At 56.5% G+C, this 16,104-nt stretch overlaps 2 protein-coding genes across 3 annotated transcripts; one reads left to right on the forward strand and one right to left on the reverse strand.

Moving 5' to 3' along the window:
* Positions 1–1,392: 1,392 nt before the first annotated feature.
* GNMT (glycine N-methyltransferase) lies at positions 1,393–4,192 on the forward strand. Of its 2 annotated transcripts, none has more exons than XM_073904991.1 (6): positions 1,393–1,625; positions 2,464–2,591; positions 3,030–3,146; positions 3,275–3,504; positions 3,609–3,730; positions 3,814–4,192. In XM_073904991.1, exons 1-6 carry the CDS (start codon positions 1,420–1,422, stop codon positions 3,983–3,985), a joined length of 975 nt encoding a protein of 324 aa, XP_073761092.1. In that variant the 5' UTR covers positions 1,393–1,419; the 3' UTR covers positions 3,986–4,192. The 2 variants fall into 2 exon arrangements, with proteins under 2 accessions (XP_073761092.1, XP_025746310.1); XM_025890525.2 differs by having other exon boundaries at positions 1,394–1,625; positions 3,362–3,504.
* Positions 4,193–4,305: 113 nt separating this feature from the next.
* On the reverse strand, positions 4,306–16,104 carry PEX6 (peroxisomal biogenesis factor 6). Its single transcript, XM_025890607.2, has 18 exons — positions 15,180–16,104; positions 13,545–13,708; positions 12,989–13,072; positions 9,572–9,674; positions 9,354–9,487; positions 8,603–8,714; positions 7,797–8,005; positions 7,185–7,380; positions 6,958–7,034; positions 6,681–6,813; positions 6,394–6,599; positions 6,207–6,268; positions 5,862–5,970; positions 5,442–5,558; positions 5,240–5,317; positions 4,962–5,101; positions 4,603–4,780; positions 4,306–4,439 (listed from the first exon to the last, which is right to left on the reverse strand). Exons 1-17 carry the CDS (start codon positions 16,059–16,061, stop codon positions 4,644–4,646), a joined length of 2,943 nt encoding a protein of 980 aa, XP_025746392.1. The 5' UTR covers positions 16,062–16,104; the 3' UTR covers positions 4,306–4,439; positions 4,603–4,643.

Raw genomic sequence — 16,104 nt, forward strand, 5'->3', positions numbered from 1 at the left:
AGCAGACTCCCTGCCGAGCAGGGAGCCCGATGCGGGACTCGATCCCGGGACTCCAGGATCATGACCTGAGCTGAAGGCAGTGGCTTAACCGACTGAGCCACCCAGGCGCCCTAGATAAAATCTTTAAAAAAACAAAAAACAAAAAAACCCTAAAAGTTTTAGGGGTGCCTGGGTGGCTCAGTCGGTTAAGTGCCCAACTCATGATTTTGGCTGGGGACATGATCTCAGGGGCTGTGAGATGGAGCCGGTGTCCGGCTCTGCACTGGGCATGGAGCCTCCTTGAGATTCTCTCTCCCTCTCCCCCTGCCCCTCGCCCCCCCCAAAATTTTAAAGATAACAAACTTTTAGAGGCATCTGGCTGGCTCAGTCACAGTAAAGCATGCGATTCTTTTTTTTTTTTTTTTTTTTTAAGATTTTATTTATTTGACAGAGAAGGAGAGAGCGCACACGAGCAGAGGGAGAGGGAGAAGCAGACTCCCCACCGAGCAGGGAGCCTGATGCAGGTCTCTCCATCCCAGGACCCTGGGATCACAACCCGAGCCAAAGGCAGACGCCTAACTACTGAGCCACCCAGGCGCCCCAAAGCATGCAATTCTTGATCTCAGGATTGTGAGTTCCAGCCCCATGTTTGGTGCAGAGATTACTTAAAAATAAAATCTTTTTTAAAAAAAATTGAGATTTTTATTTTTATGTTTATTCATTATTTAAATTTTTGGGGGGGTGATGGTGGGTTTCAAACAGGGTCCTGAAACAGTAAATAGTGCTTAGCAGCCTGCCTGTCGGTGAAGAATTGGGAGGAAAGGGCCGACCTCGCCTTAGCCGACTCAGGGAAAAGCTTCATGCGTTACCTCCACGACAGGGGAACGCCTGCCTCCAGGTGGGCAGATGATCCGCTGGGCCAGAACTGCTCCTGGACTTGGGTGGCCAGACTAGCATTATCCCCAGATACACCCTATTCCTGCCTTTCCTGGCTGACGAGGGCCTCCTGCAGCGGACAATCCTTCTTTAGATATGCTGATACCTTCCTTCACTTGGGGACGGTCCAGTCCGAGGCGCTGAGCTCTGTGTGGACTGGGAAGTTTTCTTTCCTTTCTCTCCAGCTTAGGTGGCTGTGGAGTGGGCGATCTTACTGCCCCCCGCTCTGCTGGCCCCTCCCCGGTCCTCCTGAGGCCGGGCTTAAGGGGCTGGGGGGCTGGGAGGGCCTTTTCCCGCCAGGGGGTCGCCCAGAGGGCTGGCTCTTCCCGCCGGCGAGAAGGGCTGATTCCGATTGCCCCGCAGAGCCCTCCCCGAGGCCGCGAGCCCAGCAGGGGCGTGTCCCCGCGCTCACCTGCCATTGGGCAGGTGGGGCGGCCGGCCTCTGCCAGGGCCGTACTCCATAAATGCGGAGCGGCCCGGCCGCCGAGCCAGGCGCGCGGCAGGATGGTGGACAGCGTGTACCGTACCCGCTCCCTGGGGGTGGCGGCCGAGGGGCTACCGGACCAGTACGCGGACGGAGAGGCGGCGCGCGTGTGGCAGCTCTACATCGGGGACACCCGCAGCCGCACGGCCGAGTACAAGGCCTGGCTGCTCGGGCTGCTGCGCCAGCACGGCTGCCAGCGGGTGCTCGACGTGGCCTGCGGCACCGGGTGAGCCGGGGCGGGGGTGGGGGGCGGCGGATGGCCGCGGGTGGGGGAGCAGCCTCCACCGGCGACCCGCAGCCGGCGGGGGCGGGGGGCCCGCGGGGTAGAGCGGGCGGGAGGCAGGGCCGAGGACACCCAGGGTGCGAGGGGGCTGTGGGCACCGCAGGGTGGGGACTCAGGGTGGGGACGGCCGGCTCCTCGGGGCGACGCGTAGGCCGGGCTTTGCGGCCAGACCCACGAAGCTCTCACGGGCCCCAGCTCTGGCATTGCTCCCCAGTGATGGCCTTGGGCAGTGTTAACAGTTAACATTCGTTCAATATTTGCCCGCGCCACGCGCTGTGCCAGGAGCTGTCTTTACACCAATTTTTAAGGTCCTTACAAAACCTCACGAGGTAAGGAGTGATATCCCATTTACGGCTGTCAAAAACCTGCTTCAGAGGGGCGAAGGCCCTCTACCTAGCGGAGAGGAGACTCAGACCCGCGCTGGTTAGGGTCAGGCTATACTACCTTCCCGAGCGCGGGTTCCTCCATCCCAGAGGCCGCAGGCTGCCTCATCTCTCAAAGCGGGGCTAACACCGCCTACCGCACAGGGTTGCCACGAGGGTTAGTGCGCACTGATAGAGTGCCTGGCTCTGAACGGGTGCTAAAAAAACAAAACCAAAAAGTTGCTACCTGGTGGTAAGGCACCGACGTGAGGTACCTCGTTTGAGGTCAGTGGAGAGGGCCTGGGGCGAGGAAGAAGAGGAATGGACTCAAGATGGAAGTGTCCAGCACAGGGCCTCTTCCTTGCCTTCCCAGGCCCCCTGACTGCCCCTCTCTGCCTCTCCCCTCCGGCCCTGCCCAGGGTGGATTCCATCATGCTGGTGGAAGAGGGCTTCAGCGTGACCAGCGTGGACGCCAGTGACAAGATGCTCAAGTACGCGCTTAAAGAGCGCTGGAACCGGCGGCACGAGCCAGCCTTCGACAAGTGGGGTACGCAGGTCCAGTCAGGCCCTCCCTGCCCATCACCCTGGGCCGTGGTGCTCCCCGCCCTGGGCTCCTTTAGCTCCTGTGCCGGGGTGCTTGTTTTCCTTAAGGGAACAGCAAAATTACTTTCCCTGGAAAGGGAGGCTTAGGCACCAGAATGAGGTATCTGGTAATGCGGGGCTAGTTTTAATGATGTCTGTAGTGTCTTCTCCCTTTTCCCAAATAAAAACCGGTAAGCGCAGGGCCTTTCTTCTCAATCACAGCTTCCTCCCCCCTTGACCCCTCCTTCCCTTCACGCTCCATATCCGTAATCCCCTCCCCCAACTGGATGGGGAGTCCCCACGTGTCTTTAAGGGGAAACTGAGGCAGGGCTGCACTTGGTGGAGGTGGGTACTGCTGGGGCCGTGGTGCCATCCTGACCCCTCTTCCCCTTCCTGGTCCCAGTCATCGAAGAAGCCAACTGGATGACTCTGGACAAAGATGTGCCCCAGCCACCAGGGGGTGGCTTCGATGCTGTCATCTGCCTTGGAAACAGTTTTGCCCACCTGCCAGACTGCAAAGGTGAGACAGGGTGTGGCCTGGAGCCTGGCCCTTGCTTTGAACTATACCTCTTTCCACAGACCCCCTAGGTGCCCGCTCTCCTGCCAGAGCAGACTCTCGTTTTCTGCTCCTCTCTGCCTTGGCATCAGTATCCCCAGGGAGGAGAAAGCTGGGAGGGAGGCTGGAGCTCGGGGCCCTCAGCAGACGCAGCCTCTCTGCCCCTGCCCGGAGCTCAGGAGACCAGAGCGAGCACCGGCTGGCGCTGAAGAACATCGCGAGCATGGTGCGGCCAGGGGGCCTGCTGGTCATCGATCATCGCAACTACGACCACATCCTCAGCACAGGCTGTGCACCCCCAGGAAAGAACATCTACTATAAGGTGGGGTCCCTGGGGGTGGGAGGCCCAGAATGGGGGATGTGATCCCGGGGTCCAGGCCGCGTGGGGGTTGCAGAGGTTAATGCCGCCTGCACCACCGCCTACAGAGTGACTTGACCAAGGACATCACGACATCTGTGCTGACAGTGAACAACAAAGCCCACATGGTGACCCTGGACTATACAGTGCAGGTGCCGGGGGCTGGCCAGGATGGTTCTCCCGGCTTGAGGTACCCACTGGGCTCGGCAGGGGGTGAAGGGGGGTAGTGCTGAGGCCACCAGTCCTCATGGCTGCTTGGGGGCTCTGTTGCAGTAAGTTCCGGCTCTCCTACTACCCACACTGTTTGGCTTCCTTCACGGAGTTGCTCCGAGCAGCCTTCGGGGGCAAGTGCCAGCACAGCGTCCTGGGCGACTTCAAGCCTTACAAGCCGGGCCAGGCCTACATTCCTTGCTATTTCATCCATGTGCTCAAGAGGACGGACTGAGCGCTGACTGTGGCCTCAGCTCCTACAACCCTCTGCCCAGGCACTGCCAGATCTGGCTGGGGAGGTGGGGGCTAGCAGCCCCATACCAAGGCCAGCCCCCAGCACAGATCCTGGGGTGTGGGGAGGGGCAGACCGCTGCTGCGGGTGCAGGGATTTGGGTTCAGGCAAATGGAAGTGTGAGCAATACAGTCTGTGCCTTTTTCAGTCCCCGCATGCCTTGTGTTTCTGTCAAAAGGCTCCAGCTCCCCGAGGTGCCCTCCCCTGGGGCTTACTCCTTCCACAAGCTTGCTCTTCCACGCTCCAGCCTTTCAGACCACAACCAGCAGGGGGCAGCATATACTTTATTTTCAGCCAAGACTCGGGGGTGGGGGTGGGGAGCAATCCCCAGAGCTCCATCCAGGCCCAAGTTCCTCCTCCTGAGCAGAGGGTCTTTAGTCTTGGAGCCGGAGCTGGCCTGGAAGGACAAACAGGTAGGCAGGGGATGACGCCCTCTGAGCTCTTGTGGGGCTACTCAGCACCGAGGGGGTCTCCTGGAGTTAGGCAGCCTTTGGGTGCAACAGCAGTATGCAGAGAAGGAGCCCTTTGCTCTCGGGCGTCTGTGGGAATAACCTAAGTACCTTCAGCCCTTGCGGGCAGGGTCCCGGATCGCGGGAGGCTCCTAGCAGGCGGCAAACTTGCGTTGGATGCGCTTGTACCGCAGCAGTTCCTGCTCGCTGACCGAGGGCTGCAGCCGGGCAGCAGCCTGCAGCAGGTCCTCCATGGTGAGGAGCAGTGCCGCGCTCCCAGGCTCCAGCCCTGGGGGGTGGCAAGGGGGCAACAGAGGCTGTGGTCTGCGTCCGAGGAGGGGAAGGCCCTGGGGTGGGCATCTGCTTGCCCAGAGGCCCCCAAATGTCAACAGTTCCTCCTCTGATATCCAGGAGCAGGCCTGGTTCCCGTTAGCTTTCTGAGTGACCTCCGGGGCTGGCAAACAGCTCACCTTCCTCCAGGTCCCGGAGCCTGCGTTTGAGGGCAGCTGTCATGGCATCAGAGCAGAGGGAATAGAGGTCTGCACCCGTCAGCTGGGGAGGGCAGCGATCCAGCACGTTCACCAAGCTCACAGAGGGCTCTAGCTTGAATCTGTTGCACAGATAGAGGAAAGAAACGGTTTAGTCTGTCAAAAGGCATCCCTGACCAGCTTATTCTGCATGTTGCATTTATCCCCCTAACCATCCCAAGGCCCAAGCCCCTTGGGAGTCCCCCCCTAATGGGGCATACTTGCGTGTGATGGCACTTAGAACACGTAGCTGGGAGGCGCGGTCCTCGCTCACCCCCACAAACACCAGCTTGTCAAATCTTTAGGGAAAGAGGCAGGCATAAGTGTCAGGGAGCCCAGCGTGACGGTGGAGGAGGCACAGGATGGGGGTAAAGGGCCAGGCCCAGAAGGGCGCAGTAGAGGTGAGAGGTACGGGGCGCACACCTGCCAGGCCTCAGAAGGGCAGGGTCCAGGAGGTCTGGTCTGTTGGTGGCTCCAATCACAAACACATCCTGAGTGCTGTGAAGCCCATCCAGCTCAGCCAGGAGCTGAGACACCACCCTGCAAGCGAGGACATGGAGGCCAGAGAGTCCTTGGCCCTTCCCCAGCCTCTGCCCTACCTGTGGGGCCCCTCCTTGCAGGCCTTCTCCACGGGGCTGCCTGTGTGGTTGTGCCCTGTAGACCCCTCCACGCAGGCCCCCCTGTTCTCAGTGTTCCCCACCTGACTCCACGGCACCCCCCTTCTGCTGTTACACTGTTTCGGAACTGGAATGGCAGGAACTCTTTGGGCTCTGAAGACTGCTGCAACCTGTCTCCCATCCCTCCGTCTTGGACCCCAGACTCCAATCTGGCTCAGACCCCCACCTGTCCATCACACCTCCAGAGTCTCCACTTCGCCCCCGGCTTGGGGCCAGCGAGTCCAGCTCATCAAAGAAGATAATGCACGGAGCCGCAGCCCTGGCCCTGGCAAACACTGAGGAGAGGAAGGGACCCACAGGAGGGGGAAGCTCAGGGGGGATCTGAAGTCAGGCGATGGAGGAGGGGAAGCCAGGAGTGACAATTCACCACTCCAGGCACTAGGCCACCCTGGGCAGGTCCTCTGGAGAAAGGACCACGAGACGGTGGAAAGACCAGGAGCCACCGGGGGGTGGGCAGCACAAGGGCCCAAGGGTTTGGCAAGGGCTAGAAGCCTGGCCCCTCCTCACTCACCTTCTCGCACGTTCTCCTCACTCTGACCCACGTACATGTTGATGAGCTCAGGCCCCTTCACGCTGAGGGAGAGGATGAGACTCGTCAGATGCATAAACACAAACTGACCTGCCAGCCAGCCCCGCCTGCTCCCCAGCCTGCTGCAGCTCCCAGTCTGCCCACCACCCCTTCCACACCCCCTCGCCACCTGAGGAAGGTGAGGCAGCATTCAGTGGCTACTGCCTTGGCCAGGAGGGTCTTGCCCGTGCCGGGGGGACCATGGAGCAGAAGACCTGAGCGCCTGAGGCCCAGGCTCAGCAGCTCAGGGTGCTCTAGAGGGAGCTGAATGGTCTCCAGAATCTCCTTCTTCACCTCCTGCAGCCCGCCCACATCATGCCAGGACACTGAGGGGATCTAGGAGATGGACAGTGTGTGGTTGGGGACAGGGTGGTGGAAAGAGCTCCTGTCCTACCTCGGAGGACTTGGAGTCTCTACCTTGGGGGCTCCAATGGCCTGGGAGTGGGCTGTCTGCATCTGCTCAAGTGCCTGCCCGAAATCCTCAGCCAGGAGAGGAAAGCCGGCAGCACAGAGCTCCCCCTCCTCCTCCTCACTCAAGCCACCTGCCAGCCTGCAAAGACAAACCCAGGGAGACCTCTGGGGGACCTCACCGAAAGCCTCCTCCCCATCAGGCTCCTGGCTCCTCCTCCCCCCACCCCAGCCCCACCCGTATTTCCTCTGGCCTCCTTTTCCCTCCTGTGCCCAGTTTCCTCACCCCGAGTTCTTGACCCTGGTGCAGGCTGCCCGGGCGCTGTAGGTCAAAAGGGCATAGAGATCCCCTACGACGAAGCCCTGGGGAACCACAGCAGAGGGCACGTGAGCAGGGCACAGTGGGCAGGGACCCTCAGGGGGCCGGTCCCCCAGTGGGATTAGCGGCCCAGGGTTGAAGCCCCCACGGGCAGGGCAGCAGGACTGGGGGGGGTCCCCTGCCTCGGCACTCACCGCACACCGCCGCGCCAGCTGCGTCAGGTTCACCTCTTGGCCCAGAGGGAGGTGGGCGGTGAGGGCCCGCAGGACACTGAGCCGCTGCCCCTCTGACAACACGGGCACCTCCAGCTCGTGAGGGAACGCTGTCTGCACGTCGGCGGGCATGTCCCGGGCCTGGCTTGCGGTGGCCACGACCATCAGGGGCGGGCAGCTGCAGACACAGAGGGGTGCTGAGGGCCAGAGTGCGGCTGGCGGCCCCTGAGTGCTGTCTCGTCACGAGGCAGGGAGGTGGGTGGGTGCGGGCATGGGGGAGGGAGGTGAGCGCCCCAAAACTTCCTGCCTGGGGCTCCATCGGCACACCTCGAGAGGGGGACCTGTGCCCCTCCACACACACACACAGGGAGCTCCCCGAGGGTAGAGACTGTGCTTTTTCTCTGACGTAGTGCTCCCCACGAAATACTAGGGACTGCACCCCCCGCCCCTCTGGATACCCCAAGCTCCTCAGCTCAGGACTGTCTGGAGGACAGCCCAACGGGCGGGATGTCTGAGGAGCCACTGAGGAGGAGGGGACAAAGGCTGCAGAGAGGTGGGGGCCTGCCCTTTCACAGACCCAGCTCTGTGCCATACCTGGCGAGGGGTTCCTCATCAAGGAGGAGCTGACGCAGCGTGGCCACCACGCGGGCATCCTCACCTAGCCCATCACGGTCCCGGCCCAGAAGGTCCACGGCTGTCAGCAACAGAACCACAGGCCGGCAGCGCCGGGCCCGGGAGAAGACAGCCCGCAGCTTCGTCTCCACAGCCCCGCTGCTGTCTGCACAGAGGCTAGAGCAGGACACCTGGGGACGGGGCCCCAGTGGTCTGTGAGCAAAGGGCAGGTGTGACGGAGGCAGGAAGGGCAGGGAGAGGGGCCAGAAGATGCAGGCCACCTTGTTTTAGAGGGCAGAGATGGGGGGCAGTAGCACCGGCTAAGTCCTACCTCCTCTTTACCCCAACCTCACTCCCTGGACTGCCCATCACAGTCTTCAAACCCCTTCCTTTTTGAAAGCATCTTTTCGGGGCGCCTGGGTGGCTCAGTCGTTAAAGAGTCTGCCTTCGGGGGCGCCTGGGTGGCTCAGTTGGTTAAGCGTCTGCCTTGGGCTCAGGTCATGATCCCAGGGTCCTGGGATCGAGCCCCGCCTCGGGCTCCCTACTCGGCAGGGAGCCTGCTTCTCCCTCTCCCGCTCCCCCTGCTTGTGTTCCTGCTCTCACTATCTCTCTGTCAAGTAAATAAAAAAAAAATCTTTAAAAAAGCAAGCAAGCGGCAAGCAAGCATCTTTTTGTAGCTGAGAATCACGGGAATACGTCTGACCTACTCCGGTGCCGGGGCCAGGCTGGTGGCCAGAAGGGGGAGGGGAGAGGGAGAATCTGGGCTTCACCTCACCAGGTACCCTCACCTTCAGCAGGTGGAGCCCAAGGCGGCTGCAGGCTGCAGTGACAGCTGTGGTTTTGCCACTGCCGGGGGGACCCCGGAGAAGGACACTGCTGGTTCCTGTCAACAGGGCACCTCTGCAACCAGAGAGCAGACACTTGTCCTCTCCATTCTGCTCAAACTGAAGAGCCCTCAGGAACAGAGGGACCCGTGGATAGAGAAAGCAGGCACTCTCTCTCTCCTGGCGGCCTCCCTCCTCCTCCAGGGCTGGTGCCGTAGCTCGCCTACCACCTGGGGTGCCCTGGCAGGGGTGCGGAGCGCATCCAGCAGCCGGGACAGTTCCCTTTCTCATCACTGCCTTCAGTAAAGCCTTGACTGCTATGTCTGGTCTGGATCATATGGAGAGGAATTAGGGGAGGGTCTGTGTCTACACGTAGGCCAGTGGTATGAGGAACGTTAGCTTTTGGGGCAAGGGTGGTGAAGGCCAGAATGGCTAGTGGGCTCCCCAAGGGGAAGGGCAGTCTCAGAGATAGCTGTCCCTGGTGGAGATTCTTCTTCCACAGCCAACCTTGAAGGCTGGAGGTTATCCCCAGAAAGGAGCCTAGGAATTTGCTTACAGGAAGGACATGGGCTAGCGGCCTGGGCATACTGGTTTGAGGGAGGTCCACCAACCCGACACTGGCGAGCGCATTAGGAACTGCTTGTCCGGCCCACTGCCTGTCTGGAGATGTTCCGAGCAGGCCTCTCCCCCGCACTGAGGCTGCGGCCTCACTCACCCTGGCTGGAGGCGAGGCTTCAGGGCAGCACAGAGCTCAGTCACCAAGGTCTCCAGGCCTGGAGGAGACAAGCTATTCCAGGGAGTGGATTCTCCTGAAGCGAGCCTTGGGACAGGGCTCAGGGTAGAGCCCACCTGTGAAAGGTGGGAGGAAGCTTTAGTGTCTGGAAGCTGTTTCTGTTCCCTTTCCCAGGTCTAGTCCCATCCCCAAGGCCTCACCAAGTACAAAGAGGTATGAGTGGTGTCTGCCAAGTAGGCGCTGGTTGGCCCATCCGGAGCTTCCCCAACAGTTTTCTTCACTTTAAAAAACATCTCCCGCCACCTGCAGGAAAGAAGCCCAATGAGCTGCAGACCCAGAGCCCACATACACCCCTCCCTAAGGATGAGGTGGCTGTCTCAATCAGAGAGGTCGACCACAGGGACAAACTCAAGAGCAGCATGAATAACTGCTCCTAGACATGGCAGGGGGTGAGGAAGGGGAGGGGAGGAGGGGTGAAAAAGAGCACATGGCTCCGACACATTTTGAGGGCAGGAGCTATAACTGTCCTCCACATCCCTCATGACAACCATCAGAGTGTTGGGATGTGTTTCTCCAGGTAAGCCTTCCCGCCCATTGCAGTGGGAGAAGCCACAGCTGCGCTAAGCAATGATCATCGGACCATTTTCACTGGCTTCAGAATACAGTCTTCCCTTCCAATTCATACCTCCCAAGGCCTTCCAACACCTCAGCAGGAAGAGTCCCTTGGCTCTTATCCAATAATCCACAAAATCGAATTGCAGATTCCTTATTAAAGACATCTAATGATTAATTCTCTATTTGGCTGCACATTAGAATTACCTGTGAGACTTTTGAAAAGCAACATCTCCCACATATTGTATGATTCCATTCAGCAGATTGGTAATTGCTGGGGGCTGAGGGAAGGAGGGAGTAGGGAGGGACTGCTAATGGAAAAGGGTTTTGGGGGGATGAAAATGTTCTGGAATTCAATAGTGGTGTTGGTTGCATAACCTTATGAATATAGTAAAAGCCTCTGAATTGTACACATTAAAAGTGAATTAGATCTCAATTTTTAAAAAAGCAACTCTACACCCAATGTGGGGCTCAAACTCGTGACCCTGAGATCAAGAGTTACATGCTCTACTAAGCCAGCCAGGCACCTCAATTTTTTAAATTAGCATTTTTCTCTCCTTTCTAAAAAATGAAAAGATTGCACAGGCCCCAGCCTCACCTTGACTCTGCTCTAATAGGTTTGGGGTGGGGCCCAGGCATCTGCATTTTTTGAAAGCTCCCCCAGCCGTAACAGGGCTATGCGTTCACTGGCTAGTCTCAGAGTGAGCTGGGGCTACTCAACTTACGAAGGGAGAAGAGAGTGGGGAACAGGTAGTAGTGACTAGCCCAATCTTCTAGAAAGGAAATGATGAACTACTCCCCTCTTTAATCCTCAGGTGGAAAGGCAATGACTTGGCCCAGACTATAACTTGGGCCTTTTTAAGTTCCAGCCGGTGCAAATTCCTTTGTTCACATTGTCTCATTCATAAAGCTGCTTACTCTGGCAGCAAAGTGGGGTGTGTGGGAATAACTCCCGGTGGAGGGGAGAAGCATACCAGATTGGTATTATGAATTCTCACAATTATTAGGGTAGGCAGTTATCGTGATAAAAAGTGGAACATAAGGAAGCCTGTGTCTTACTGTTATTCAGTATAAATGAACAGTGGGTACTTCTATCCAACTGGTAGAAATCTACCAGGCCTCACCATTTTACATGGAACCTGGCATCTCGATCCTGAGTCACAGTGTACATGGTGAGCAGTGGAATCCAAGGAAGAACAGCACTGTGGGAGGTTAGGGGGAAGTGCCCTCTCCATGGACAGCAGTAGGACCATCTCGGTAAGTACAAGGATCAGACCTCTTGAACACATCTGGATATTGCTGGGGAAAGCTGGGTTGTGTTCTCAAGAGCCAGATGGGAGACAGTGGAGTGGAATCCTGCTGGCTTGCTTGAGAGAGGGGAACCGTGGAAGAAGTTGCAGAGGCTACCCCACCATTGGAATTCCATTCCAGGGATCATAGGAGCCTCCTAGCAAGGCCTCCCTGACCAGGTCTGGGGGAAGAGGGCTAAAGCACCCATCTCTGTCTGTCCTTGGACCCACCTGCCCACCTGAACCTCACTTTCCAGGACCCTGCTCAGGAGGAGGAACTGTGTGCTTAGCACCCAGAGGAGGGAAGCAGGTCTCTACAGGGCTGGAACAGCAGAGATCCAGGAACAGAACAGGCTTGCTCGTCTGTCTCAGAAGGGCCCAGTGCCTGGGTATTCTGTAGTTTTCCCACACAAAGCTAGCTCGTAGATACTGGCTATATTTAAGATGGGAGACACAAGTGGGAGGTGACTAATACATATCAGCCTGGCATTTTCTACCAGGCCCCAGTTGTAGATTAGATTTGGAAAAGCTCAAAGAGGTGCCATGAGCCTTAAATGGGGTTACAAAGGGTACTACCAGGCCCTTCACGTGGGTACCACAGCTCTGAATGAACCAAGCTCTGAATGTTGACCAAGGATGAATCAGGCACTCTAAACTGCATCTGTCTTGGCAGAGGACCCAGGCTGGCTAGGCCAGAGGCCTTGGGCATGCCAACTCTTACACCTTAGTTCCTTCTGGCTGGCTCCACCACCTCACTGAAATCCCCTGTGGACGTTGGATTAGTGTGTCTATCAGTTGTGCTCTCCTTCTAGTACAATGCTACAGGAAATCAGTCCTGGGGTATCAGGCTACATATTCTCCCGCTTCCCAGAAAGCCCAAGCAGTCTCTGAATTCTGTGCCTCACCATTTTACATGGAACCTCTATGATCAGTGTCTAGAGGGAGGAGAAAGGTTGGACTCCTTGTTTTGGGTGCTTGGGTCACTTATGCTTGATTTCTCACTCTTTATTGAGAATAAGGAAAAAGAGAAGGCCTCTCAATGACAGCAGCAATCTGTCTCTCCCCCATTTTGGGAGATGGGATTGAAAAGCTGCATGTGCACACACCATTAATTAGCACAGAAATCAAAGCCTGGGTCTCCTTATGTTGAGTATATGGGAGGTGTGGCCTGAAAACTGGCCCAAACGACCCTGTGGTTGAGAATGAAAAGCAAGGAATCTCATGTTGGGCTAGGCCCTTAAACTTCTTAATGCTTTCCTTTACCTATGACCACACAACAATTTGAGGATAAACACCTCCCAAAGGCAGCAGGCGGTGGTTCTTAATCTTTTTTTCAGTTCCCGTGACTATTTGAGAACTTGAAGAAAGCATTTACCGTTTCTCTAGAAAAATGTTAATGACAGGGGCGCCTGGGTGTCTCAGTCGGTTAAGCATCTGCCTTCAGCTCAGGTCATGATCCCAGGGTCCTAGGATCGAGCCCCCAGTCGCACCGGGCTCCCTGCTCAGCAGGGAGTCTGCTTCTCCCTCTCCCTCTGCCCCTCCCCCGTGCTCGTGCTCTCTTGCTCTATCAAATAAATAAAATCTTTTAAAAAATGTACACGACAACCAAGTTTTCTTATATGCAAAATTATTCCACACAACCGGTGGGGAGGGGATCATAGAACTCTTGCACCCAGGTTAGGAATCCCAGCTGTAGGGTAAGAGGCAGCTGCATACCTGGGCAGTTTCTCTGGGCTTCCTTCCAGGATCTCTACTTGCCCAACTGTTGGCACACACAGAACATCCCCTTCCTGGACTGCCCTGCAACACAGCAGTGGCCCTGGTCAGCTCACAGTGAGAGTCAAGAGCATGGGCCTGACACATCCCCGCATGTCTACTCCCAACCTGCAGACCATAAGGGCCTACCGCCCACCCAGAGTTTCCAAGCAGTTGTCCAGAGAACACATCTGACCTAGAATGAGCTGGGGGGAATGGCCGAAAGGCTAGAAAGGGGGAATCAGGGAGGAGTGAGGGGCAAAGCAGGATCCTGGCTCTTTGTGGGCCCTCTCATATCAAAGAGGTTTCTCAGTTTAGATTGTCCAGATTCACCTCATGGTACCAATTTCTCTTCTATTGACCACCTACTACACCAAGAGGCATCTAGCCACAACATTGCCTAAAATGCGGCTTTGTAAAGTAAGGCAGAGGCTCTCTGGGACCTGAATCTAAGGCATGGGATAGGAAGAGAGCAAGGGTGAGATGCTATCCTCCTTGAAAGGGGTAAGCAGCTAACCTGGGTGTCTGAAAGTGCCGGTAAAGAACATGGTCATAATTTCCGTTGGTGCTGTAGTGGGGAGAGGACACAATTTCGATGTGTAACTCTTTGGCAAACAGAGGCCCAGGCAGCACTGAGCAGCTTCCTTTGTCTTCAGGGGTGCTGGAGCCTTCCAAGTGCCTCTATTAGAGAAATAAGCACCGCCTTATAACCTTCTCCCAAGGAGTCAAGCTCTGCCCTACCTTAACTTTAGCAGCCAATATTTCTATTTGCATCCTCTAACCACAAGGCCTGTGGGAGGGGAGGCCTAAGGTAGCCAAACTGAATACCTGTATCTTCCCTAGATACAGAAACCTCTCCTTCTCATGGGCACCAGGATTTCTGACTCTAGCTCCAAAAGGTTCCCCAGTACAAATAACCTTTCTGCGATACCTTTAAGTTGACCCTGAGCCAGGAAAGTGGTAAAGACATTTAATTCCCACAAGTCCTTTTGAGTGACACCAGGCAGCAAGTGGAGTTGATATTAATTGGACATTAGTGGGGACACTGAATTCAGGTTGTGGGAAAAGGATATGATCTCACTGAAGCTGAAAGGGTTGGTTCAGCTGAACGAGCTCCAGTCTGAGGACTCCAGTTTTTCCTCCATTTGAAAGGAAACCCACACCTGACTCCCATCCATGCATATCTTATGTCCTTCTTGACATCTTATAGCACTAATTGGCTATTCCAGCATTAGCTAACAGAACTTTCTACAGCGATAGAAATGTTACCTACACGTGCTATTGAGCATTTGACACGTAACTGAAGCAACCGAAGAACCAAGTTTTAAATTTTATTAGTTTTAATTAATTTAAAAAGCCACACTGTGGCTAGTGGCTTCCATATTGGACAGTATAGGTTTAAACCATACATCTAGGTGCCTAATTAAACAGTAGACTATATTTGTGCCCCCAAATACAACGATCTTCTTGAAGTAATCTCCTTAAAGGCAGAAACCAAAAATTTCTCTTCGGTATATTTACTAAAATATTAAAATCAAATACCAGGCACTAAAGATAGTAACAAGCCCTCCCCTTTAAGGAATTTACAATATATAACTGAGGATTAGACAGAGTGCATAATCATAACGGGACAGAAATAAATGCCCTAAGGTACAAAATGCTGTAGGAGAAAGAAGTCATGTTAAATATACAGTAAGATCATGTACGGCTTTGGGAAGAAGGTGGCATCTTTAGATGGGCTTTGAAGGAAAGGATGGTAGGACTTTAACAGATGAGGCTAGAAGAACAGGAAGGAATTTGAAGTCAAGGATAAGCATGAGCAAAAGAAATGACGTTTCATCCTCCATAGTACTCAGAACAATTCGGGATACACTGTAGCAATTCAAACAATTGATTAAGTAGATTAATATACTGTATATACCTGGTAATTTGAGGATGACTGTCTCCTTGAATAGATGAAAGCCCTTCCCATGCACCACTACACCATGGAGGATTTTATTTTGATTATAGAGAATAGATAAATAAGACTAAGAGACATTAAGATCTAAGGAGTAAGGGATCTAAATTCTACAGCTCTCTTCTTCCAATTCAATTGAGATAAGGAAGAGGGAATAGGAGTGGGAGCATTCCTGACCTCAGTCTTGTATCCTACCTGAATTCTGAGCTCTCCCACTTCCAGGGGATCACAGCCGAGATTAAAAGCCAGAGTGGCAGGCACGAGGGCTAGTCCGTCAGCGAGGGGCTCTCCCGGCTGCCCAGAGCCGGGTCCCAGCCTTTCAGACAGGTCCCAGCGAGGCTCTAGGACCCGCACCCTGGCCAAATGTGGCTGGGAAGTGTTCGACGACTCTCCGGCTCGGGTCACCCACACCCATTCGCCCTGGAAGAGGCCCAGGCTACGGAGACAACTCCGGCTAACTCCCAGTGAATCTCCAGTCCCTCCCAGAACTCCCCGGAGTCGCCGGACTGTGCGGTTAACCGCGAAGGAGGACACCACGGGTGGGGGTGGGGGCCGGCTGCTGTCCTCAGCCTCCTGACCCAGTTTGGCCCGCCCACGGAGCTCAGTCACAGCTAGCCGCGTCCCTGGGCCCAGCAGCCCTTGCAACGCCGGCCGCGTCTCCAGCACCCGCGGTCCGGGCACTGGCAGGGCCTCTCCGCGCCGCACCAGCAGCGGCCCGACTCGCGGTCCCAGCCCGGGCCCCGGCGGGGTCCCAAGCAGCGCCCAGCCCAGCGCCGGAGGGCGCCGCACGGGCCGCGCCCGCACCCACGCCCCGGAGCCCAGAGCCAAGAGCCGCAGCAGCGCGCGGCTAACCAGCAGCTGCGGGGGCCCTGGACCCTGCTCTTCGGTCTCCGCGCCCGGCCCCTCCAGGGCAGCCACTAGCAGCGCCGGCCCTGCGGGGCTCTCCTCTGCGGGCCGCAGGGCCAGCACCAGGCCCAGCCCCGCCGCAGGCCACGGGCCCCCGGGGGGCAGCAGCACCGCCAACGGGGGTGCCTCGGTCGGGAAGGGCTCCAGGACCCGCAAGACGGCCAGCGCCATTGTGACAGGAGACCAACGAGGAAGACGAAGGAGAGCGGCTTCC

Source organism: Callorhinus ursinus, unplaced genomic scaffold, assembly GCF_003265705.2.
Source record: "Callorhinus ursinus isolate GAN/ISIS: 27379988/994484 unplaced genomic scaffold, GSC_fseal_2.0 scaffold22, whole genome shotgun sequence".
In the NCBI taxonomy this organism is placed as follows: domain Eukaryota; kingdom Metazoa; phylum Chordata; class Mammalia; order Carnivora; family Otariidae; genus Callorhinus; species Callorhinus ursinus.